General features: G+C 46.2%; 1 protein-coding gene across 1 annotated transcript in view; it reads right to left on the bottom strand.

Annotated features, from left to right (window-relative positions):
• The window catches only part of LOC132872346 (leucine-rich repeat-containing protein 43-like), a 59,145-nt gene that overhangs the window by 3,793 nt on the left and 29,120 nt on the right, over positions 1-26,232 (bottom strand). The window contains exons 10-12 of the mRNA XM_060907116.1: positions 22,366-22,437; positions 21,664-21,876; positions 6,642-6,708 (exon numbers count right to left, since the gene is read on the bottom strand). Of these exons, the coding sequence (XP_060763099.1) occupies positions 6,642-6,708; positions 21,664-21,876; positions 22,366-22,437 (352 nt within the window). The remainder of the gene's footprint in view (positions 1-6,641; positions 6,709-21,663; positions 21,877-22,365; positions 22,438-26,232) is intronic.

Here is a 26,232-nt window from a genome sequence, read left to right as displayed (position 1 = left end):
ATCTGATGATGTTTTAGGTCATATTTATGCAGAAATATAGAAAATTCTAAAGGGTTCACAAATTTTCAAGCACCACTGTACAACACTGCCTCCAGCGGATTTAGTCTCAAACTTATTTTTAGTAAACGTTGTCACAGATTTCAAAAATCAAACTTTCATTTTCGGAGACCAAATAGTGTTTGAGAAAAATGAATTTTCTTTAAAATGCCAGATGGGCTTCCTGCGGTGGTGACGTATGTGATGACATCAGGTAGCTGCCACTTGGAGCACCTCAGCTGTTTATATTCTCTGTTTACATCATAGTTTTGCTAGTTTCACAAGTATTTTACTGAATTTATCAGTTTTTAAATACATATGTTTCATTGTGTAGCATATAAATGCCACAGTGATAATAAAAAGAAAGCACAAGCTGGAACTAGACTGCATTTCCACAGAGAAAATGCAAAATGTGCTTGCTCAGCTGTGGCAGAAGGCCACCGACAGACACTGGATCAGATATGAGACCTCATGCTGCAAAATCTGTTTTTTTTTTTTACATGATCTACAGTGTGTGTGTGTGTGTGAGAAAGTGTCACCAACAGAAACTGAATCAGACATGTGCTGCAAGATCTTTTTTTCCCACATGATCTACAGAAAGTATGTGTGGCAAAGTGTGTATAGTGTGTATGTACCTGTGCGCTCTAAAATCTTAGTTTAAAATGGCTCAGCTTGCAGCGCAACATGACACTTTGCAGTCTAAAATCTTTTTTTACATGATCTACAGTTGGTGCTGGGTAAATTAACAAAGTGTATGGCATGGTTTAAAATACAGATTTTAGAGCTCAGCTGTGCACTGAGCCACTTAAAACCAAGATTTTAGAGTGCGCAGCCACAAACACTACACACACTACACTATATACTCTGCTACAGCTGAGCAAGCACACTTTGCATTTTCTATGCTGAAATGCAGTCTAGTTCCAGCTTGTGCTTTCTTTCTAGCATCATTGTGGCATTTATATGCTACACAATGAGGCATGCTTTTTTAAAAACTGATCAATTCGGTAAAATACTTGTAAAATTAGCAAAACTATGATGTAAACAGTGAATATAAACAGCTGAGTTGTTCCAAGTAACCACTACCTGATGTCATCACGTACATCACCACCACAGGAAGCCCATCTGGCATTTTAAAGAAAATTCATTTTTCTCTAACACCATTTGGTCTCTGAAAATGAAAGTTTGATTTTTGAAATCTCTGACTAATTTTACATAAAATAAGTTTGAGAAAAAATCTGCTGGAGGATCCCTTTAAGGAACTTTTTGAAAGTGCTGCACCTATAAAAAAAAATTAATGTCTTTTTGATTCAAAGAAATACCATTTTAGAAGCATGTTCACATATTCAAGGTTGTGGCTTAATTTATTTCAGACATATCTTTAGAATTATTAATATGCTTCCCCTACAGATGTGAATGCTTCAACTTCAAGTGAATCTAAAATGTTAGGACTAGGAATGTTTTGGCCTCTAGAGGCCGCTGTTATTTCCTTTTCGTGTCATGTTTGTTTTGGCCTCTAGAGGCCGCCACTGTTCCTGTGTTTTGTGTTTGTGTTAATTGCCTGTTTAGTCCTGATTATTTTCACCTGTGTTCAATTTAGTTTGTGTATTTATACCCCCTTAGTTCAGTCCTCTTGTCACGGAGTCTTTGTGCTGATATGTTTATCTCCAGTTTCCTCTGTACCGTGTTCTTTGTTTTGCACTTTTGCTTTTCTTTTGGACCTAGTAGTTACTGTGTTTTTGGATCTTCTGAGCTTTGGTATTTTTGCCTTTTCTTTTCTGTTTTTTTGGCTTTTGTTTTGTACTTTTGGATTTTTTTTATTTTTTCCCTTATATCTTCTGAGCGTTTTTGGATTATTACTTTTTGGATTTTTTTTTTGTGTATATATTGTAAATAAACCTTTTGATACTTTTTTCTACTTCTGCCTCACGCCTCTGCATTTGCGTCATCCCCCTGGTGGCCTAGTGGGGGTTTGCTGGATTATCACACCAACGAACCAGGTTCAAATCCCAGCAAAACCCTAACAGAAAGACTCCGTCATGACCGACTCAGCAGAGGCTGCTTCAACTGTCTACCCAGTCAACCTTCAGGGAATTATGGCAGCTTTGACACGCTTCGGAGCGACCATCCTGATCCTGCTCCAGTGCCAATGCCATGCTGCCTTCACCTCGTGAACCCAGCCTTCCTGCACCACAGAGGTATGACGGCAAGCACAGTGAGTGCCGAGAGTTCCTTACCCAGTGTCAACTCACCTTTGAGCTTCAGCCTACCACCTACACTACGGATCGCCACAAGATTGCCTTTGTGATAACCTTATTAGCTGGTAAGGCGCGAGCCTGGGCTACTGCTATCTGGCAGAGACAGGGATCTGAGTGCCTTGATTTCCAGCTGTTTTCTGAAGAGATGCTTCGGGTCTTCGATCAGGCAGACATCAGTACCGACGCAGCCCGAAAGCTCATGTCCATCCGGCAAGGAGGAAGCGTCGCAGATTATGCCATCTCATATACCGGACGCTCGCAGCAGTAAGTGGATGGAACGAGACTGCCCTGGTGTCAGCCTTCCACCATGGTCTGTCTGACCCCATCAAGGACGGTCTGGCCTCTATTGGATGCCCAAGTGACCTCGAAACTCTCATCTCACATGCTATTCGTCTGGACAACAGGATTAGAGAACACTGCCAAGTCTTGAGCCCCCCCCCAGCCTCCCTACCTCTACCTGGAGCCCGTCTACCTCCTTCAGTGACTGTCCAGAACCCATGCAAGTGGGTCGTACTCGCCTCTCTGCATCTGAGAGGGAGCGCAGAAGGAGGGACAAGTGCTGCATCTACTGTGGCAAGCCTGGTCACTTCCGAGCATCATGTCCCGAACTTTCGGGAAAAGGACCGCCCCGTCCAGCTGAGGGAGGGTTGTGACGGGGCCTACCCTCTCTCCCGGACTCCCTGGCCAAGGAATCTACATCCTGGTCTCCATCTCCTGGGGTGAGTCTGTCCATTCTTGTCAAGCTTTGTTAGACTCAGGGGCGGCTGGGAACTTTATGGATATTCACTTCGCCCAAAGTATCAATGTTCCCACTGCACCTCTTGAAGTCCCACTGTCTGTCTGCCCTCGATGGCCAAGCGTTAGGTGATGGAAGAGTCACCCAAGTTACTTCTCCAGTCTTCCTCCAGTCTCAAGGTCACAAGGAAGAAATATCCCTGCACCTGATTCCTTCACCTGAGTTCCCAGTTATTCTAGGCTTTCCTTGGCTTACTCGCCACAACCCTCGCATAGACTGGGTAACAAGCCAGGTTGTGGAATGGGGCCCTGCATGCCATGCCTCTTGTTTGCTCTCTAGCTCTCCTGTGTCTCCTGCCGAGCCCCCTGATCTCACAGAGTTATCTCAAGTTCCCACAGAGTACTGGGATCTCAAAGAGGTCTTCAGCAAGAGCAGGGCCGCCGTTCTTCCTCCGCACCGGGCCTACGACTGTGCCATCGACTTGCTCCCTGGGACTACCCCTCCTCATGGCGGACTGTTTTCCCTCTCTCAGCCAGAACGCAAGGCCATGGAGGAATACCTCAAAGACGCCCTGGTCTCTGGGTTCATTCGACCCTCCACCTCACCTGCTGGTGCCGGCTTCTTCTTTGTCGGCAAGAAGGATGGGGGGCTCCGACCATGTATTGACTACAGGGGCCTGAACAAGATCACTGTGCGCAACCGATATCCCTTTCCGCTGATGTCCACAGCTTTCGACCTGCTCCAAGGCGCCACCGTCTTCACCAAGTTGGACCTACGGAACACATACCACCTCATCCGTATCCGACAGGGAGATGAGTGGAAGACTGCCTTTAACACCCCGTCTGGGCACTACACATTTGTGTCATCCCCCTGGTGGCCTAGTGGGGGTTTGCTGGATTATCACACCAATGAACCAGGTTCGAATCTCAGCATAACACTAAAATGTCTCTGATTCCCTCTAGTGACTGGCTGCAGTACAATTTTTAACCCTGCCCATTCCTCTGCCAGTTAAAGCGGTATTCCACAATGTGTTTTTTGAGCTGTAAAGTAATATGACAGTACTGCGATGAAATACATCAATGTTGGTTTTAATCTTGAAAAAAAATTTCTTCATTTTATGAGTTGAAAATGGCTAAAAATGCCATCTCCTGGTTAAAATCATCCTGAACCTTGCAAGGCCGATGCTGATGTAAAGTCAACTGTTTGTTACTTCTCTACATCATGAAATTTTTAATTAAAAAAAGTGATCATGCCCTATATTCCAAGGTGGGCAGCCAACCTACCCCAGCTCCCATTCTAGAGTGGCAGTCTGTGAAACTTTGCTCCTTTTTTTTCTCACTGAGGCTGTGTCCAAACTAATAAATTTTAGTTTTAAAACAGTATTTTAAAACGAAAATGATCTCTGTCTAGACAAGTGCTTTAGCTCCATATCAGAAATAATCTCCATCCATATTGACACGTCTGAAAACGTATATCACATGACCATTCATGTACACTGTAAGCAAACAAATATGGGTGCCTGCATCAATGTTTCAAAATGTCTATGTTTTCACCCATCTACACTAAAATATTACCCTGGAGTTTTCAAACTAAAATGGGGCCAATAACATATCCAAAAGTCTCCATTTATGGGACTTGAAAACTCCAGACCAGTGTGGACACAAGGTATCCACACTATTGAGGTATTTCACTCATGTGACCAAGTCATGTGATGCTGCCATTTTGGACGGCACGGCTCGAATCAGTTTGAATGCGAGGAAGGTGACAAACGAAAAACATAAAAGAAAAAGGAGCGAGATGCAGAAAACACCTTCACTATCCAGCGACGTAGGGCATTTACAGGGCGAGCAGAGGGAGAGGTATTTGCAAAAATTGAGGTTAGCAGGCTTAGAGAACGACGTTTACCTGCTTCCACCAGGATTGTTCACTGACGTACGGAAGTACACGAAGCCCTCGTCTTTTACCTGACTTCGGCCCACATGATCTGTATACCTATGTTGTTAAAAACCCATCGCTATACACGGGTATTGATCTGAAAGCGTATACGAGTTTGGATACCTACAAATATCTTGTCAGGCTGGGTAACATGCCTACATCAGCGGGTCGTCCCTGGAGCCGGTGGTCGCCATCTGATTACAGCTAAGGTTTGTTCACATTTTCATTTACTTTCGGTCCTCAGGATAAACAAAATGTTATTAAATGTCATTGAAATAACTTCTTAGTCTGTTGAGACATGGCCCGTTATAAGTTTGCTGTTACCAGGCAATGACTAAGAACTGTATTATTAGGGTCGGTGTAGTTGTAGCAGTGTACTAGCAGCTAGCTGTTAGCACTAGCTAATGTCAACAACATCATAGCTGGTATGTTACTGTAGTAATGTTCACGTTCAGTCATTTGGATGACTGTTAAAACCTTCCAGTCTCAAGTTTTTCCTTTACTGGATTTACTAGTTTACTGAGCCTGGCTAGCGCGCTCGCTGGCCGGGAGCCTGGCTAGCGCGCTCGCTGGCCGGGAGCCTGGCTAGCGCGCTCGCTGGCCGGGAGCCTGGCTAGCGCGCTCGCCGGCCGGGAGCCTGGCTAGCGCGCTCGCTAGCTCAGTAAACTAGTAAATCCAGTAAAGGAAAAACTTGAGACTGGAAGGTTTTAACAGTCATCCAAATGACTGAACGTGAACATTGCTACAGTAACATACCAGCTACTGCTGTTGACATTAGCTAGCTTGCCATCCAAAATGGCGGACACCGGGGCGTCACGTGACCCTGTGACGTCAGGTGAAATACCTCAATAGCAAAACACATTGCAAAAGTGATTATCTTAAAACTAAAATGTATTAGTGTGGATGTAGCCTGAGCAGCTCCTGCCTTACACATCTACACATGGGTGTAAATGTTGACTGCTGTTTATATTTTCATTTGGCACCTTACATTAGTAACTTATACTTGCATTATTTTGATTAAAATGATGCAAAATCTCCGTGAGCTAGCAAATAGTACCTCAGTCAGTTATGACTAAAGCTCTCAAATCTTTTCCTGACAGTGATAAAATCAATATAACTATAAAAAAATTACAAGTACAGTTTAGCAATTTACTTATTAATTAATAACACTGTACTTACCACTTTAACTTTTTAAAGTTTAGGTATTTAAAATTTTAGGTAATTAATTTTAGGTTCACTTTAGATCATTCATTGTGGACATGTATGTACTGTGGGTGTGTGAGAGGCCAAAAAGGCTTCACAAAACACAATGGGGGTGAATGGTGCAATGTTTTCCATAAGTCATTGGTCCTGGCAGCTATCCATTGATGTATACATTTAGACTGCTTGTAGTGTAGTACCCAAGAGCAGATATCTGATTCAAACCAAATATAGTTGTTCAAAAAATATCTTCCATTTACACAATATGTCAGGAGGGGGGTTTCCCCAGTATTTAGGTCAGGAAATCTTTCCGGAAAACAAACTTGGGTGCACTGTGGGCCAAAGTGTATTATTAAAACTAAAATAATAGCATGAAATGTTTTGAAGGATATTCCAAAAAGTAGTTGGGATTCTGTTGGACTAATTAAATTGCACTAGAACTGAAACATATAATTATTTCATGATCATATATTAATCACCTTTTACAGAAGTTGGTGTTAATATTTTATCTTCTTTCTTTTCTTCTTTAGGCTTCTTACTTTTTTCCTGTGGAAGACAGCATCATTATGAAATTAAAAACAATTAGTTTGGACAATGTTTTTATCTATTCATGGAAATTTGCCTTACAACACCAGCTACAACAATCATACAACACAACACTGCTACTACTAATACAACCCTGTGGCAGCGGGGGCGTGGCTGAGCGTCGTCATGGAGGGCGGAGTCAGGGAAGGTGAGTGGTTGTGTCACTACACCTGTTGTCAATTAACGTGTGTTTGTGTGTCTCCTTCAGTGACTGCGCCCGATAAAAGGAGAGCGAGAAGGGGAGGTCAGCGCCGAGGGCTCGTTGACAGCCTGTATGTGTGCGCACATGCGTGTGTGAGAGAGTGAGAGTTTTTGGAGCCCTGTGCTGAAAAGTTGTAAAATAAAAACCCCTCTTCAATGCAAACAGCCGCCTGCCGTGCTTCTGTGCTCCACCCACACCTGACTTTCGCTACAGTGGTGCTGAAACCCGGGACAAGTACAGAAGGGAACAGCCCCATGGAGTCCTCGCTATTCAAGGACCTCATCCATGCCCTCGCCACAGCCCAGCAGAACCAGCACCAAGCGCTGGTCGCCCTCTGGAAGGAGCAAGAACAACGGTTCGAAGCCTTGGTGCTGGCCCAACAGGAAGACCGCCAGGCGTTCCAGCACCTGCTCGCGTCGGCGGGGCCCACAACTGCCACCGGAGCGGACCCTCCCCACCTCACCCTAACGAAGATGGGTCCGCATGACGACCCGGAAGCCTTCCTCGCGCTCTTCAAGCAGGCAGCGGAGGTGTGGGGTTGGCCGGTGGACCAGCGTGTGGCGCGCCTCCTCCCCCTGCTGACGGGCGAGACGCAGCTGGCCGCGCTGCAGCTCCCCACCAACAGCCGGCTCGTGTATGTGGAGCTACGGAGAGCCATCCTCCAGCGTGTCGGCCGCTCCCCAGAGCAACAGCAGCAGCGCTTCCACTCGCTGTGCTTGGAGGAGGTCGGCCGGTCGTTCGCGTTCGGGCAGCAACTCCGGGATGCCTGCCGGCAGTGGCTGAGGGCAGATGACCGCGACGCCAAGGGAGTGATCGACCTGGTGACACTGGAACAATTAATTGTGCAACTTCCGGAAAAAATGGCGGAGTGGGTCCAGTGTTATTGCCCGGCGTCATTGGACCAGGCGATCGAGCTGGCAGAGGACCACATGGCGGCAGTTCCGATGGCAGGAAGGCTTGCCTCCTCTTCTGCTCTCTCTTCCCCTCTCCCTCTGCTTCCCATCCTCGCCCCATTCCCCCACCGTGGAGGTGGGGGCTGGCTCCTCCCCAGCCGACCCGGCGCACCCGCGGTGTCCTTCCATTTCCCCCTTCCTTGTCTGTGTCTCCTCCCCCTCAGGTGAGTGACGTCTGTAACACTGGTGCAGAGGGAGAGCCTGGGCCGGTGTGCTGGCGCTGCGGGGAGCCAGGACATCTCCAACATCAGTGCTCCGCAATGGAGGTGGGCGCGGTGGTCTGGGTCCCCGACGTGCCAGAAACCGCCCTCGATCAGGCCGGAGCGTATCGAATACTGGTAAGTGTCCAAGGGGATACGTGTCAGGCTATGGTGGATTCCAGCTGTAACCAGACCTCAATCCACCAAAGCCTGGTGCAAGGTGAGGCATTGGGGAGAGCACGAATAGTGAAGGTGTTGTGTGTGTGTGTGTGTGTGCGTGCGTGCATGGGGATGTTCACAACTATCCTTTAGTGTCTGTCCACATTTTATTTTGAGGGGAAAAACATAGTGTAAAGGTGGCGGTTAACCCTCGTCTCACCCACTCGCTAACTTTGGAGACTGATTGGCCGGGGTTTAATGAATTAATGACGCACATAGTGAAGAGTGGGTCCTGTTGTAATTCAGCTAGGGAAAGCCCCGGAGTAGCATTGATGGGAGAAGCTGTCATAGAGCCGTCTACGTCAGCACCGCATCAGGGCAATATGCGGAGTGAGGAGTGCCCTGCCCCCCTCTCTCTCTCAGGGATTCCCTTGGGGATTTGCCGTTAGAGCAGTCGTGAGACGGGACTCTGCGGCATGCATTTGACCAAGTGAGAGTAATCGATGGTCAAATTCTCCAGCCAAATGCGATGCCGGCCTTCCCCTACTTTGCTATTATTAAGGATAGGCTATACTGAGTGACACAGGACACTCAAACTGGCGAAAAGATCACACAGCTGTTAATTCCAAAGAGCCACCAGGAATTCATATTCCAGGCAGCTCACTTTAATCCCATGGCCAGACACTTGGGGCAGGATAAGACACTAGCCCGAAAAATGGCCTGGTTCTATTGGCCAGGGATTCGCGGGGATGTCCATCAGTGGTGAGCACGCAGTGTAGCAGAAGCACTCTTCTGCTTTATCTCCCGGGTTGGTATTCCAAAAGAAATCCTGACAGACCAAGGCACTACATTCATGTCACGCACACTGCGTGAGCTGTATGGGTTACTGGGGATTAAGCCTATCCACACCAGCGTTTATCACCCACAAACGGATGGCTTAGTAGAACGGTTTAATCAAACCCTCAAAAATATAATTCAGAAGTTCGTAAGCAAAAATGCATGTAATTGGGATAAGTGGCTCGAGCCCCTGTTATTTGCAGTATGAGAGGTCCCGCAAGCCTCCACAGTGTTTTCACTGTTTGAATTGTTATACGGGCATAAGCCGTGTGGCATTTTGGACGTGCTATGTGAAAATTGGGAGGAGGGACCTTCACCCAGTAAGAACGAAATTCAATACGTTCTCGATCTGTGTGCCAAACTCCACACACTCACGCACTTAACCCAGGAGAATTTGCGGCAGGTGCAAGAACGTCAAGTCCGACTGTACAACAGGGGCACGCGCCTTAGGGAGTTCACACCGGGAGACAAAGGACTTGCATTGTTGCCCACGTCGAGTTCCAAATTGGTCGCCAAGTGGCAAGGGCCCTTCGAGGTCACATGGCGAGTCAGGGACGTTGACTATGAGGTGAGGCAAACAGACAGGGGTGGGGCATTACAGATTTACCATCTCAATCTGTTAAAACATTGGAATGAGGAGGTCCCTGTGGCATTGGTGTCGGTAATTCCGGAGAAGGTGGAACTGGGGCCGGAGGTTCAAAAAAGAAAATTGACATCACCCACCGCTCCGGTCCCCTGTGGAGACCACCTCTCCCCGACCCAGCTCACAGAGGTAGCCCAGTTGCAGAAAGAATTTTCTGACATGTTTTCGCCCCTGCCCGGCCACACCCACCTCATAGAACACCACATTGAGACACCCCCAGGGTTGGTAGTGCGCAGCTGCCCTTACCGCTTGCCCGAACACAAAAAAAGGTGGTCCAGGATGAACTTGAAGCCATGCTCGAAATGGGCATAATTGAGGAGTCCCACAGTGACTGGAGCAGCCCAGTGGCCCTGGTCCCCAAGACCAATGGGTCGGTCCAGTTCCGTGTGGACTATAGGAAAGTCAACACGGTGTCTAAATTTGACGCGTACCCAATGCCTCGCATTGGCAAGTTGCTCGATCAATTAGGCGCTGCTCGTTTTTATTCAACACTGGATTTAACGAAGGGATAGTGGCAGATCCCCTTGACTTCTCTGTCCCGAGAGAAAACTACCTTTTCCACACCGTTTGGCTTACACCAATTCATGACTTTCTTTTGGGCTGTTTGGGGCGCCTGCTACGTTCCAGTGGCTTATGGACAGGGTCCTCTGTCCCCATGCCAGCTACACAGCTGCTTATCTGGATGACATTATCATCTACAGCAGGGCTTTTCAAAGTGTGGGGCGCGCCCCCCCCGGGGGGCGCCAGAGTTCTTCAGGGGGGGCGCAACGTGAGAGACAAAATGGATCGATTTTTAGTACCTGAAGCTACAGGGAGTGAGGAGACAGCCAAGCAAAAAAACAGAGCCTCCAGGATGTTGCGATTTGCAACTTCAGCGCAAATTCAACCAATCCCCGCGAATTCAGGGCGGTGTTGCAATTATATCCAATCACCACAGCTTTCCCGCAAATTTGACCAATTGTTGGCGTCGTCTTGAGGTGACATCAACAAACTACCTTCCGCCTTACTTCTGGATGTCTATGTTCAAGAGAAGCAGCATGCGCACAGTGTTGCCAGATTGGCGGTTTCAAGTGCATTTTGGCGGGTTTTGAACATATTTGGAATGGAAAACGTCAGCAGTATCTGGCAACATTGCATGATGTGCGAGACAATGTTTATATAGGCTTAAATTCTGTTGCTGAAAGTGTATGTTTACAGTGAAGGACTGTGTGCACTTTTTTTTTTTTTTTTTACTTAATACAAGAAATTAATGGATGCCAACATTTTTGCCAAAATGGTATTTTATTTTCCATTGTTTAGGCAGCTTCAGCATCATACTGTGAGATTCTGTTCAAATTGTTTTTTTTTTTTCTTCTATGAAGCCTGAGCCATTTATTTTATTAGTTTATAATTACTGTTTAATTTAGTATTCAGGAGAGACTGCCTGCACACGGTACTAGTATTAATAGTTTTTTTTTCTTACATGAAAGCTGAGGCATTTATATTATATTTTAAGGTAACTTCATGTTGTGCTGTGAGGTTCTATGCACTTTAACTTTTGAACCAACAGGTGCATTTGGATCAGTAAAGCCTATTTTTCTGCATTTTTGTAGTCCTGGTAATCTTTTATATTGGTAAAGTTGTTTATAGGACCATTTCTCAGTGTCTGTTTTTTTAATCAATAGTTTTTCAGTAATAACTTAATATTTAACATATCACTCAATTTTAATCACAAAGAGAAAATCGCAACAATTTCTCGCAACTTTCACTTCCTCCCGCAATGTAATCACAACAAAAACCTAAACACCGCAACTTTCATTGCAATTTTTTTGGAAACCCCCGCAACATCAGACATTTTAGCCCGCAACAATCACAAAAAAGGCCTGCGGAATCCTGGGGGACTGGAAAAAGAAGGAGGTATGACCACGATTATTTAAAGTTTGGATTTTCATGGACTGGATCTGAAGATGCTCCACTGCCACAGTGTGTTGTCTGCCAAGAGGTGCTAGCTAACGATGCTATGAGATGTTTAAAATGTGTAAAACAAGATGTTTTAAAAAGCACAGATGTTTAAAATGTGAAAAAGAAAAAAATAATGTGTACAACAACCTTTTTTTTTTTTTTTTTTTTTTTTAAATACGAATGGAACATTAAGTATAGCAACAACAAAAATTGTAAGGGGGGGCGCTGTTGTTTATTTGCTCTCCGAGGGGGGGGCTGACTCTCCCACACTTTGAAAACCCCTGATCTACAGTAATGACTGGCTGTGGCACCTTGAACACCTTAGGGCCGTCCTAAAGTCACTGAGGCAGGCGGGTCTCACAGGCGGGTCTCACAGCCAACCCAAAGAAATGTGCGATTGGGCGGGTGGAAGTACGGTATCTGGGTTTCCACTTAGGCCATGGGCAGGTGCATCCCCAAATTAAGCTTTCTCTATCTCTCAGGATCCCTTGTAATCGAGTAGGATTTGTCTAGTCAAGTTCACTTACGTACCCGCTGGTGGTTTACAAGCCCTGTTCTGGAGGCGCACATTTTGCCGCATATGGAGCAGGTGTTAAGAACAGACTGTGGCCGACAAGGGGCACATTCATCACACTCCTTGCGGTGCTGGTGCTTTGCTTCCACCTTGTGATGGCGCTCCTGCTCAAACAGCGCCACGCCCTCCCTAACCGAGGCTCGCCAACCATCTCTGTCGCGTGCCAGGTCTTCCCAGGCTGGCAGACTGAAGTTACACACTTTGAGATTTGCTTTGAGATTGTCCTTGAAACGCTTTCGTTGTCCCCCTTGTGATCTAGTGCTGATCTCGGCTCCCCATAGAAAATCTGTTTTGGGAGGTGCGAGTCATCTAGTCTGACCACATGGCCAGTCCATCATAGTTGGTTTTTCATTATTAAGGCCTCAATGCTGGTACAGTGCACTTCATCAAGAATGCTGTTATTGGTCCGTTGATCCTGCCAGGTCACACCCAGGATCCGTCACAGACAGCGCTGATGATATTTTTCGAGGCAGTTGAGGTGTCTCCTATAGGTTGTCCAAGACTCCAAACTGTATAAAAGGGAGGGTAGCACAACAGCCTTTTAAACAAGGAGTTTAGTGTCTTTCTTTAGCCCCCTCTCTTCGAACACTCTCTCACACAGCCTACCAAAGGCATAGCTTGCGGCTCTTAGACGGTGTATGATTTCAGCGTCGATGTCAGCTTTTGTTGATAGAACACTACCTAAGTAGGAGAAGCTCTGAACGTTCTTGAGTGTGGACCGGCTGATACTCAGGAAAGAGTTTTTGGACGGCTGACCAGGAGCAGGTTGGTAAAGGACCTCCGTCGTCTTCACCTTTACAGAGAGGCCGAGGCTCTCATACGTGTGCGTGAAAGCACCCAGAATGGCTTGGAGTTGACCTTCTGATGTGGCGCAAACGCAATTATCATCTGTGTACTGTAGCTCGATGAGTGAGGTTATAGCAGTCTTAGTTCTTGCCTTCAGCCTTCGAAGATTAAACAGCCCCCCGTCCATTCTATAGACGACCTCTACACCGTCGGGCAGTCTGTCTTGTATTAGATGGAAAATGGCAGATATGAAGATGGAGAAAAGAGTAGGTGCGATTGTGCAGCCTTGTTTTACGTCAGTTCATACTTCGAAGGCCTCACTGTCACCTCGGCTGCTGAGAACTCTGGTGGACATGCCATCATGAAGGAGTCTAAGGATAGTGATGAACTTCTCAGGGCAGCCGTATTTAGCCAAAATTCGCCACAGAGCTACTCGATTGATGGAGTCAAATGCCTTTGTCAGATCTATAAAGGCCATATAAAGTGGTTGACGCTGCTCCCAACATTCCTCTTGCAACTGCCGGGCAGTGAAGATCATGTCTGTTCCTCTATAAGGACAGAATCCACATTGAGACTCTGGTAGAAAGCCTTCAGCATGCGGGACTAGACGATTGGCGAGGATTCTGGCGATGATATTTCCAGCAATAGCAAGGAGGGAAATGCCACGGTAGTTCCCACAGTCAGATTTATCTCCTTTCTTGAAAATCTTAACTATGTCCGCATCCTGAAGGTCTGATGTTATTTCCTCCATCTGCCAGATAAGAAGAATGAGTTGGTGAAGACGCTGAGCAAGTTCATCGCCTCCGTGCTTAAAAATCTCTGCAGGTATGCCATCAACACCTGGGGCCTTGCCATTTTTCATTTGACTGATCAACGATTTTGTCTCACCCAGACTGGGTTCTGCCCCTAGCTCAGCATTCATTGGCGACTGTGGAATCTTATCAAAGATGGATTCGTCCACTAAGGAGTCGCGGTTCAGAAGATCCTGGAAGTGATGTTTCCAGCGCTGATTGATGCTCCCTGTATCTTTCAAAAGGCTTCCATCTTTGTCTTTAATGGGCATCTCGTCACATGTGCTAGGTCCGAAAATGGTTCTGGTAGCACTGAAAAAGCCACGAGTATCCCCTCTGTCGGCAAGATCTTGAAGCTGCTTACTGCCCACCACTGATCTTTCATATGGCGAATCCGCCTTTGGACCTCAGCCCGTATATTGTGATAGGCAATGCATTTAGCTTCATTAGTAGGATCATTTTGCCAGGTGCAAAAGGCCTTCCTCTTCCCAGATATAAGTTCTTCAGTGGCGTGATCGTTTTCGTCAAACCAGTCCTGATGTTTCCTAGTTCTGTAGCCAATAGAGGCTTCGCTGCTTGACAGAATGGCTACTTTCAAAGCCTCCCAGTATTCCTCAACACTATCGCCATGGACAGACGAGAGACTGATTTAGAGCAAGCTGCAGTTTTTCACGCACCACAGGGTCTTTTAACCTTTCAACATCCAGTCGCCTTTTCAGTTGTTTTGCTGTATGCCGTCTCCTTCGGTGAAGCTTTAGAATGACGATTGAGCATACAAGTCAGTGGTCAGTCCAGCAGTCGTCTGCGCTAATGATTGATTTGGTGATTTTGACATCTTTCAGATTGCGTGCTCGAACAATGACATAGTCAATCAGATGCCAGTGCATGGATCTTGGGTGTTGCCAAGTAGTTTTGAATTTGTTCTTTTGGCGGAACAGAGTGTTGGTGATTACAAGCTGGTGTTTTGTGCACAGGGTGAGCAAGAGAACTCCCTTCTTTGCCGATTATCCCTTTCCAGAGTTCGTGTTCTCTTCCAACCCTTGCATTGAAGTCACCAAGAATAATAATCTTGTCATCTTTATGAGCGCTTGCTAGGATGTTATCAAGTGTTAAGTAGAAGGCTTCCTTCATCTCCTCCTCAGTGTCAAGGGTTGGAGCATATGCACAGATGACAGTAGCATATTGATTTCTATCAAGAGAGAGACGCATTGCCATGATACGCTCATTAATGCCATGAGGGAGAGAGGTAAGATGCTGAGTCAGTTCACTCCTGATTGCAAATCCAACACTGCATTCGTGGCTGGCCTTCCGGTCTGCCTTGCCAGTAGAAGGTGTACCCTCCCCCGTGCTCAGTCAGCTGTTCAGCTCCGGCTCTCTGGGTTTCTTGAAGGGCAGCAATGTCAACCCAGAAATGCTTCAGTTTGAGGGAGACTAAGGCGGTTCTTCTTTCAGGGTGATCAGTGTGTTGGTTATCCAGGAGCATTCGTACGTTCCAAGTTGCAAGTCCTTTCTATAAGTATTTCGACCGCTAGGATGGTGATCCTGCTGGATGTGGTATTCCAGCCAGGAGTAGGTGGAACAGGCTATTTTTAGGGCACCTTTTCTAGCCCCCTCCCCATCGTGGGGTGAGCAGAGCGGCTCCTAAAAAGGACTGCTCAGTCGCAGAGAACGCTGCTGGGACACTCTTCTGTTCCTAAATCCAAGAGTGAGATGACTGAATCAGAACTCTGCCAGTTTGAAACTAGGGACTTCCAGATCTCACTAATCCTGTCCGCGTCGCCTCTCGACGATCGCCGAAGGACTTGTGCAGGCTTGCAAAGTGATCCTTTAATAGATGTCTTGCGCATTAAATCTTTTAACATGGGAGTACTGGTGCACAGCAGTAAACACACGGTGCCTATGCAAGAAGTGGTCCAAGTCCAATGGCAGGGAAAAACCCCGACGATCGGGGATCCAGCATGGTGGGATTTTTTTATCGGGGTTTACTCCCCTAGATCCGCTGAGTTCCGCAAGAAGAACCAGGGGCGGCACGTGGAACCACTATGGACGGTCTTCGGCATGGGAGAAGCTGGTTGGTGTGGCCCCTTGCTGATGTTGAGTTGGCCATGTGTTACGCATCCCATGCTGCTGGATATGGGAGGACCAATCTGGGACGCCAAGTTGATAACGACCAGCCAGAGAGGTACTACCCCCCCCCAGGGATCCTTGCCCCCCCCCCCCCCCCAAATTAATAAGACAGCAGCAATTGCGGCCTGCCCAAGACCAAAAAGGGGGTGAAACAGTTCCTGGGGCTGGCTGGCTACTATTGGAGGTTCATACCTAATTATTTGGACGTTACCAGCCCGCTGACTGATCTCACTAAAAAAGGAGCACTAGATCCGGTCCAGTGGACGGAGCAATGCCAACAGGCTTTCTCTAGGGTAAAGGCTGCACTGTGTGGGGGGCCAGTGTTACACTCCCCTGACTTTTCTCTCCCCTTTATTTTACAGACAGATGTGGCAGACAGAGGGCTGGGGGCCGTTCTGTCCCAGAAGGTGGAGGGGCAGGAGCATCCCATGCTGTACATTAAAGCTGTCAGTGCGAGAGGGCAGGTACAGCACAATTTAAAAAAGAGTGCCTAGCCATCAAGTGGGTGATCCTCGCCCTCTGGTACTACCTGCTGAGGCACCCTTTCACCCTCTGTTCGGACCCCGTGCCCCTCCAGTGGCTCCACCGCATGAAGGATGCCAATGCGCAGATCAAGTCATTTAAAATTCTGTAAAGCTGCTTTGCGACAATGTCTATTGTTAAAAGCACTATAAAAATAAACTTGACTTGACAATGTCTTCAGGGATGCCAAAGTACTGGAAGACATGTGAGCAGATCAGTTCTGCTTTCTCTAGTGGTGTGGGAAGGACAGGTAGAGGGATGGGTCTCAGAGACTTTGAGAAGTGGTTGATGATGACCATGATCACGGTGTGGTTCTAGGATTTGGGAAGGTCTGTGATGAAGTTGATGGCAGTGTGGGACCATAGACATTGTGGTGTGGGTAATGGCATGAGTTTGCCTACCGGGAGCATCTGGGGTACTTTAGCCTGTGCACATGCCGAACAAGATGAGATATATTGTTTGATGTCAGTGAGCATGTTCGGGCACCAGTACTTAGTTTTAAGCAGTTGATAAGTACTGTATGTTGGCTGCCCCAGTGCACACTTGCAGGAGTAGCGTGTGCCCAAGTGATCATCTGGCGTCAGAGGCATGGAGGGGGACACAAGTGAGATTGGTGGGGCAACTGTCAGGAATGTGATATGGTAAGGTCTGGGCAAGCTCTTGGTCTGTATCCCAGATGAGGGCGTTGATGAAGCAGACAGGAGGGATAATGGATTCTGAATCCTGGGCTGGAGCTGAGGAGTGGTATACACAGGACAATGCATCAGCTTTTGTGTTTTAGAACCGGGTCTTGTTATCTCTCTGCGTGCTGAGATATTGCAGAGAATTTTTCCAGGGCTGATGGAACTAAAGGCAAGGGGTATGGATATTTCACCATGATCTGATTCAGTCTATGGTAGTTGGTGCCCCCTCCCTTCTTCTCCACAAAGAAAAACCCAGCAGATGCAAGTGATGTGGAGGGATGGATGTACCCCTGCTGTAGAGCCTCCTGCACATAGTCCTCCATAGACTTTTGTTCAGAGATTGTAAGAGAGGAGATTCAGCAGTGAGGATGCATGGTGTCGGGAAGGAACCCTCTGGCACAATCGTAAGGACGATGAGGAGGGAGCCCACTGGCTTTACCCTTGCTGAATACCTCAATGCATGCCTGGTAACACTCAGGAATATGGGCCATGGTGGAGACCTCAGGGCTCTCCATGGTGATGGAAGCAACTGTGAGCTTAGGGTCTCATAGTACAATGCAGTGACTGGAGAGAACAAGATGTTTGGTATGTGTCTTGATGAATCTCTCTTCAAAGGGCCCACCATTGATGGCCCAAATGCTTAATGGCTGCTGGAGTTCTTGCATGGGCACTTGGAGTCTCTGTGCAGTCTCACTGTCCATGAAGTTGCCCATGGCTCCAGAGTCTGAGAGCCTTATCTACACATCAATCTTAAATGACTTGAAAGAGAGATGTTTCAATGGACTCAAAGAGAGAGGGCTAGCAGTGTTCAGAGCTCTCTCAGCCATGGTGGGGACCCTTGAGCCTCCTGGATGAGAAGGTCAGTGCAACAGATGGTGTATGGCTTCCCCATAGTAAAAGCAGAGCCCCTCATTGAGCCTTCATTTACATTCTGAGTGAGCCACTCTGGTGTGAGAGACCTCCATGGGTTCTGGGGTTTCTGTGACAGGTGTGTTAGATGTGAGGCTTTGCAATGATGGTCAATTTCGGAGGAGATTGTTGACTTGGATGGACATGTTAATGAGTGAGTCTAAGGTAGCTTGTTCATCCCAAAATGCTATTTCCATGTGAATTTGAGGGTTGAGCCCTTGACGAAATGCCGCTTTGAGAGCTGGCTTGTTCCATCCATTTCCAGTTTTGAGCATGAAACTCCAGTGCATACTCTGCTATCAAGTGAGCAACTGTTCACCAATCTCCATTCCCTCGGGACTGTGATTGAAGACCCAGCAAAACAGTTCAATGAAGCACTCGTAAGAGGTAGTTGGCTTGCCGCCCATCTCCCAGACAGTGGTTGCCCACTTGAGTGATTTCCCAGTGAGCAGGTTGATGGGCTATTTTCTGCTGATACATGCTCCCCATTTGGACAGTGAAGAACAGGGAACATTGCAGCAGGAATCCCTCACACTCAGATACTCCTCCTGAGAACTTTCCAGGATGTGGAATAAGTGTGCTGGAGCTCATAACTGGCACAGGGCATGCTGAGACTGCTTGCAAAGCAGCAGAAGTGAGTTGAGAAATGCGGGCATCCATTTCACCCATACATTGCTGTTATTCTCCCAGGAGATGCCCTTGTACAGATAAAGCAGCTCTCATCTGCTGCATTCATGGTAATGGTGAAGAAATCTGTCAGGAATGCAGGCAACAGACAGATGTAAAAATGGCAGAGTGTTTATTTGAGGCAAAGCTGGCAGACAAATCCAAGTTGTAGAGCAAAGTCAGAGTCAACAAACAGGCAAGACACAAACAGGATATCACAGGTGAAGACAGAGAGTGTAAACCAAATAACAAACTATATCAGTAACCAGATAAACAGCACAAGTAATAAAGCTTAGTAAAGTCAGGCAAGGGAAAACTGAGTGTTTACTTTGCAATCTGTGTATGACCTGATAGTCCATTTATACGCAGTGGTAATGAGGCTTTGATTTAGAACAGGTGTGAGTGATTAGTAGTACTCCAAAGACAGAGTGGTGCAGTGCAGTGTGATTGTTGTACTCTGTGGCGGACATGTTTGAAGTCTGCTCCAAACTCTGGAAAGTGGAGTCCTGTATGTGAGCATGTGCAGACGTGACAGCCACTATGTGTTTGCTCCACGAATTTCACAGAAAATCAGGCACCCATGGTATGAACCTTTTATAAACTTCCCACAGTCACAGTCATAAGGGGACAACTTTACTATTGGTAATTGTCAAGTCAAGTCAAGTTTATTTTTATAGAGCTTTTAACAATAGACATTGTCGCAAAGCAGCTTTACAGAATTTAAATGACTTTAAACATGAGCTACTTTTATCCCTAATCTATCCCCAATGAGCAAGCCTGTGGAGACGGTGGCAAGGAAAATCTCCCTCAGATGACATGAGGAAGAAACCTTGAGAGGATCCAGGCTCAAAAGGGAACCCATCCTCATTTGGGTGATAACGGATAACGTGATTATAACATTTTTAACAGTTTTAACATGAAGTCAGTTTCGTTGATGTTATAACTCTTCATTGATGGAAACTTGAGTGCAAAACTGTTCATGACAACTGCAGTCCTAAGGTTAGCAATCAACTGTAGTCCTCAGCCATAAAAGCATTACTGTAAGTGTCCAGAGCATCTTCCAAGTGTGATTTTCAACTGTCCATATGGGGCCGTCCTCCACAGGAGTGATGTGATGAGACTCCAACCAGTTGTAGGGCATCAGGATGGATCAGGCAGGTCCAAGGAGCAGAGGAGGTCAGCATCTCGATCTCAGAATTGACATGTAACTCAGAGGGACAGATGGGGGGGGGGGAGAGAGAGAAAACACAGGTTGTTAGGTATGCCCAGTGTCACCTGGTGAAGTAAGAACAGTATACATTTTGCACTGAGTGCAAGCAGGGACTCTGCCAAAACTAACTATGATAGCATAAGTAAAAGGGGAGAGCCAGAAGGTAACACAGGCATGAGGGCACCCCAGGACGTAAGCAGCAGCCACTACACAATCAGGATTTAGCCAGCAAGCTGCATTGGCTCCCAATAAAATTTCGTATTGATTATAAAATGCTACTATTGACCTTTAAAGCACCGAATGGTCTTGCACCACAGTACCTGAATGAACTTCTGGTCCTTTATGACCCACCACGCGTACTTAGATCAAAAGGTGCAGGCCATCTGCTGGTACCTCATATATTGAAGGCTACATCAGGGGGCAGAGCCTTTTCTTACAAAGCCCCACAGTTATGGAACAGCCTTCCAAGTAGTGTTCAGGAATCAGACACAGTCTCAGCTGAAAAACATATCTGTTTAGTTAAGCCTTTTGTTAATGGTGTTTTATGAGGTAAAGGAGTAGATCTGGAGAGTCCTCAGGCATAGAGTGTTTTGGTAAACTGGGATGTATGGATGCTGTCAGTCCCCCAATCGCTTGCTCACTCGAGTTTGTTAACAGTGTAGTGGCTGGCTGCCTTATGTCCCAGGGCTCCTTCATGCCTGTGTTACCTTCTGGCTCTCCCCTTTTAGTTATGCTGTCATAGTTTTGCCATAGTCCCTGCTTGTACACAGTGCAAAAGGTATACTGTTCCTACTTATTCAGGTGACTTTGGGCATACCTAACAAACTATGTTTTCTCCCCTCCCCCATCTGTCCCTCTGAGTTACATGTCAATCCAGAGATCGAGATGCTGACTTATTCTGCTCCTCGGACCTGCCTGATCCATCCTGATGCCCTATGTCTGGTTGGAGTCTCATCACATTGTTCCTGTGGAGGATGGCCCCATATGGACAGTTGAAAGTCACACTTGGAAGACACTCTGGACACATACAGTAATGCTTTTATGGCTGAGGACTGCAGTTGTCATGAACAGTTTTACACTCAAGTTTCCATCAATGAAGAGTTATAACATCAGTGAAACTGACTTCATGTTAATACTGTTAATGTTATAGTCATGTTGTCTGTTGTTGCCCAAATGAGGATGGGTTCCCTTTTGCATCTGGTTCCTCTCGAGGTTTCTTCCTCATGTCATCTGAGGGAGTTTTTTCTTTCCACCATCGCCACAGGCTTGCTCACTGGGGATAGATTAGGGATAAAATTAGCTCATGTTTTAAGTCATTCAAATTCTGTAAAGCTGCTTTGGGACAATGTTTATTGTTAAAAGTGCTATACAAATAAACTTGACTTGACTACACCATCAACAAACTCGAGTGAGCAAGCGAGTGGGGGACTGACAGCATCTATACAGTTTACCAAAACATTCTATGTCTGAGGACCCTTTAGATCTACTCCTTTCCCTCATAAACACTATTAACAAAAATAAACAGATGTTTTCAGCCTTCACTTTAACGCTGAGACTGTGTCTGATTCCCAAACACTACTGTGATTGTAAAAGAAACAAGCGAACATGAGAACTTAATTAGTTCCAAAGAAAACCACTCTGGTAGTCCAGAACAAAGGGAAGTAAACATGCTTTTTTATATACTTCAAATATTTTTGAGAGTTAATGACCTACCTTTTCCTGGGTGACTACTGTTCTGATGGCATGATCTGAGTGTTGTACCCCCAAGTCACACTCCTCTTCAATTTGATCCTTTCCTTCCAATAGATCTTTCAGCTTTACATGCACTGAACCAAGGGTTCGCTTGATAGGTTGTTCATGTATCAGCTTGAGCTCTGACACTTTTTTTTTCTTCTTATCTTTTGATTTTGCACCTGCCATTGTGGCCTAACAAAACATTCAGGTCCAAAATTACAAAATTATGCCAGTGAATTTTCTGGAAGCAAAATTTATGTTAAGTATGATTATTAGAAACACCAGAAGAAAGTAGGCATCAAGTTAAAAAAAAAAAAGAAAGAGATGACTAATTTTGAGACTATTAAAATGGTATAGGGGCAGCATGGTGGCAAAGTGAGTATTATTGTAGGTGGATCAGCTAACCAATTGCCCCTAGTTGTGACTGACTGTGCAAATGGGTGTGTGCATGTGTGTGTGCATGGGCATATGAGAGAGAGTGTGTGTTTTGTGTGTGTGAGAGAGAAAGAGAGAGATAAGCCCAGGATGTATTACCACCTTGTGCATAGTGGATAAGCTCTGGCTCTTCATGACTCTAACCAGGATAAAATACTAAAGATGAATGAATGATACTCTATGTTGATCAAAAAGTTGTCTATAATCTACTGCTAACAGGCTCCTATCTAGGACACATGACTGTACCTCTTTTTCTTTCTTGTTTGCTGATGTTTTGATTCCAGTGCTTTCATCAGGATGTGCAGGCCAGGACAAAACCTATATATATCATTGCAAATGTCAGTCTTATGAGTTAAACTGCAATTCACATGAATTGCATTTCATCACATATGATGCCTTTGTATTTATCATATCATTGACTAACTAATAGGCCCACCATGCATTTTATGCACTGATTTGTCATTATTATACAAATAAGTAGCATATACAAAGTACACCAACATAATCTAAGCTCGTTGAGCACTTACAAACTAGGTTGTGAGCTCTGAACATATTCCAAATATGTACTTCTCGACTACACTTGTTGATTTTGGTACCCACACTGGAATTTTATAACACATTCATAAACATTGCATATTTAATTTTTAATAAAGCATAATTGATGAGTTTTGACCATGAAAAGAATCATGGTTGGTAGCAGAGTACACATTGAAAGAGGGTGAGACCAGTGCAGGACTGAATAAGCAAATTTTGGACATATTCAACCCAGTGGATGTTCTAGTCATCCTTGTGTTTGCTGCAGTATATCCTCAAAAACCTCCCAATTTCTTGGTTTAGGCATTCCACACTGGTCAATGGACTGTGAGTGATAACTTGACAGTAGACAAATGTTTGTATCTAGTTACTTGCAAAATGCCATACTCATGAGGTAAACTGAACTCCCTGGCCTGACACTATGTTATCTGGAAGGTCGGCAATTCAGGAAGCCATCAACTAGTTTCCATGAATTCACTTGGGTGACTGTAGCACACCAGAGGGCACCCAAACCCTCATCTGGTACACATACACACCTATGGGCAATTTAGAGTAGCCAATTGACCTAATGTCTCTGGACTGTGGGAGGAAACCGGCACACCCAGAGGAAACCCATGCAGGCATGAGGAGAACATACACACCTATGGGCAATAGTGGCGCGCATGTACGCAGCGGCTTGGTGCTCTCTACTGGATAGCAGCATGTATGTTTTATGTATGTTTTGTGTACTTGTCCTTGCATTGGATGCTCGTGTCACCTGTGAGTGAACTTAACTCCTCGTCATTGGAAAACAGCACTGGGTCTATACCATCGATGGACCGGACACCATTCCTCCAGAGATCCTGTGCCCTGGAGGGCTTGAGAATGAGAGCCACTACCCGCTTGGGAGGTGCCGGAGGTGGTGCCAGGACAGAAGGCAGAAACAGGGTAAGAGGGGTGGCTTGCAGGCTAGGCTACAAGCTAACCCATATCGACCACCTCTTCCCAGTCTCTTTCTGGCCAACCGCCGGTCACTTGTCAACAAGATTGACGAAATAAGGCTGAGGATTTCATCGAACAACATGGGTAACTGTGTGACAGTAATCACAGAGACATAGCTGGATAGCACTATTCCTGATGACAGGACTGCAGACTCTGGTAGGACCAGAGGAGGAGGAGTGTGTATTTGTGTAAACAATGACTGGTGTACAGCCACAGACATTGTTGGGAAGCACTGTTCCCTGGATGTGGAATACTTAGTTGTGAAATGCAGGCTGTTTTACTTGCCGAGGGAGGTTTCTGCTATCTTCATTACAGCTGTTTACATCCCACCACAAGTGAACACTAAGCTAGCTCTAGAAGAGCTGCACAGTTCTATTAGCAACCAGCTAGATGGGCCCTCAGAGGGAGCGGTGATAGTGGTTGGGGATTTTAACCACACAGAACTCAAGACAGTATTACCAAAACTCCACAAAAACGTATGCTTTCCAACCAGAGATAAAAACATCCTGGACCAAGTGTATACAAATATCCAGAGGGCATATAAAGCTGTATCATCTCCACTCCTGAGATTATCAGACCACATCTCTCTGACATTAACTCCATCTTATAAACTAGTTGTCTGCAGAGCCAAACCAGCTGTGAAGACAGTACAGGTATGGAGTGAGGAGGCTGTTACATCACTACAGGATTGTTTTGAGAATACAGTGTGGGAGGTATTTTCGCAGGGGGCTGATTTGGAGGAGTATACTTCTAGTGTCCTGGATTATATTAATTTCTGCACTGAAACAGTACTGAGCACCAAAACCATCAAGGTGTTCCCTAATCAGAAACCCTGGTTTGATTGTAATGTGAGGTCGCTACTCAGGATGAGAGATACTGCCTTGAGAATGGAGCTACTCAGGTACAGAGAGATACTGCCGGTCAGGAGACATGCTGGCTTATAGAACTGCCCGGAGAGACCTTAAAAAGGGCATTAGAGAGGCCAAAGGCAGGTATAGACAGTGCATAGAAGGTAACATTGAGAGCAAAGACCCCCAGAGCATGTGGAGAGGTATCAAAACTCTAACTGATTACAAATGTAACACCATACTGGTCAGCCAGGACAGGGACCTTCCAGACACCCTGAACTGCTTTTTCACCTGCTTTGACAGCAGACAGAACTCAGTCTGGGGAGGAGCAGACACTCACTCTTCAGCACCACCAGGTGAGGTCTACCCTGAGAAGGACTGACACCAACAAAGCGTCGGGCCGTACACTGAGGTCCTGTGCCAACCAGCTAGCTGGAGTCTTTACATTTTTAACCTCTCCCTACAACAAGCCGGCAGTTCCTACCTGCCTTAAGTCCACCACCATTGTCCCCATCCCCCAAAAATCTGCCGTTACCTGCCTCAACAACTATGGCCCAGTTGCCCTCACCCCAGTCAATATGAAATGCTTTGAGTGGATGATACTGTCATACATCAGAGACAGCATCTCTGCAGACCTGGACGGCCACCAGTTTGCCTATAAGGCAAACAGATCTACTAAGGATGCTGTCTCCATCGCACTCCATGCAGCCCTGTCCCACCTGGAATACCCAAACATGTATGTCAGGATGGTCTTCATGGACTTCAGTTCTGCTTTTAACACCATAATCCCTCATAAACTGGTGCACAACTCATTAATCTCGGTCTCCCTGCCTCACTCTGTTCATGGATTCTGGACTTTCTCATAAACAGACCACAGAATGCCAGAGTAGGGAACCTGACGTCAGCAATTATAACCCTGAACACAGGAGCACCCCAGGATGTGTACTCAGCCCTGCCCTCTACACCCTCGACTGTGTCCCCATCCACTCATCCATAATAAAGTTTCCTGATGACATCACTGTGGTGGGACTCACCAGGGACAACAATGAGACCCACTACAGGCAGGATGTCCAACACCTGGCAGAGTGGTGTGTGGATAACAACCTGGTCCTAAACACCATCAAAACAAAGGAGATCATTGTGGACTTTAGGAGGTCTAGGAGGATCAAACAGACCCCACTTTCCATCAATGGGGAAGAGATGGAGAGGGTGGACTCTATAAAATTTCTAGGGACTTACATCACCAGGGAGACAACCAGTGCTGGGAGAGGCAGGATCTTCAAGAAGAAGGCTTATGATGCGACACAGTGAAAGCCAATCAGAAGCTGTGAGGCCAAATGTACTACTGACTCCTAGAAAGACCATCAAAATAGGGAATTGGAATGTGAGAACGATGTACGAAGCAGGAAGAGCAGCACAGATAGCTACGGAAATGAGAAACTATGGCCTCTCTGTTCTTGGTTTGAGCAAAACAAGATGGAATCAGGCTGGATGGCTAATGTTATCATCTGGAGAAGTGATTTTATTTTCCAGTCATGAAGAGGATGGAGCCCCTCATACGCAAGGCGTCGCACTGATGTTATCAAGGAAAGCAGCCCTGGTTTGCTGGAAAGCGGTGAGCCCTAGAATTGTTCAGCTAAGTTTGCCACTAAGCAGAAAAAGATAAATGTTAGTATTATACAGTGCTATGCTCCTACTAATGACGTGGAAGAAAGCAAGAAGGAAGAATTCCATTCCATACTACAGGATC

This window comes from Neoarius graeffei, chromosome 24, assembly GCF_027579695.1.
Source record: "Neoarius graeffei isolate fNeoGra1 chromosome 24, fNeoGra1.pri, whole genome shotgun sequence".
NCBI lineage: Eukaryota > Metazoa > Chordata > Actinopteri > Siluriformes > Ariidae > Neoarius > Neoarius graeffei.
This window is presented reverse-complemented; position numbering and strand designations above follow the sequence as displayed.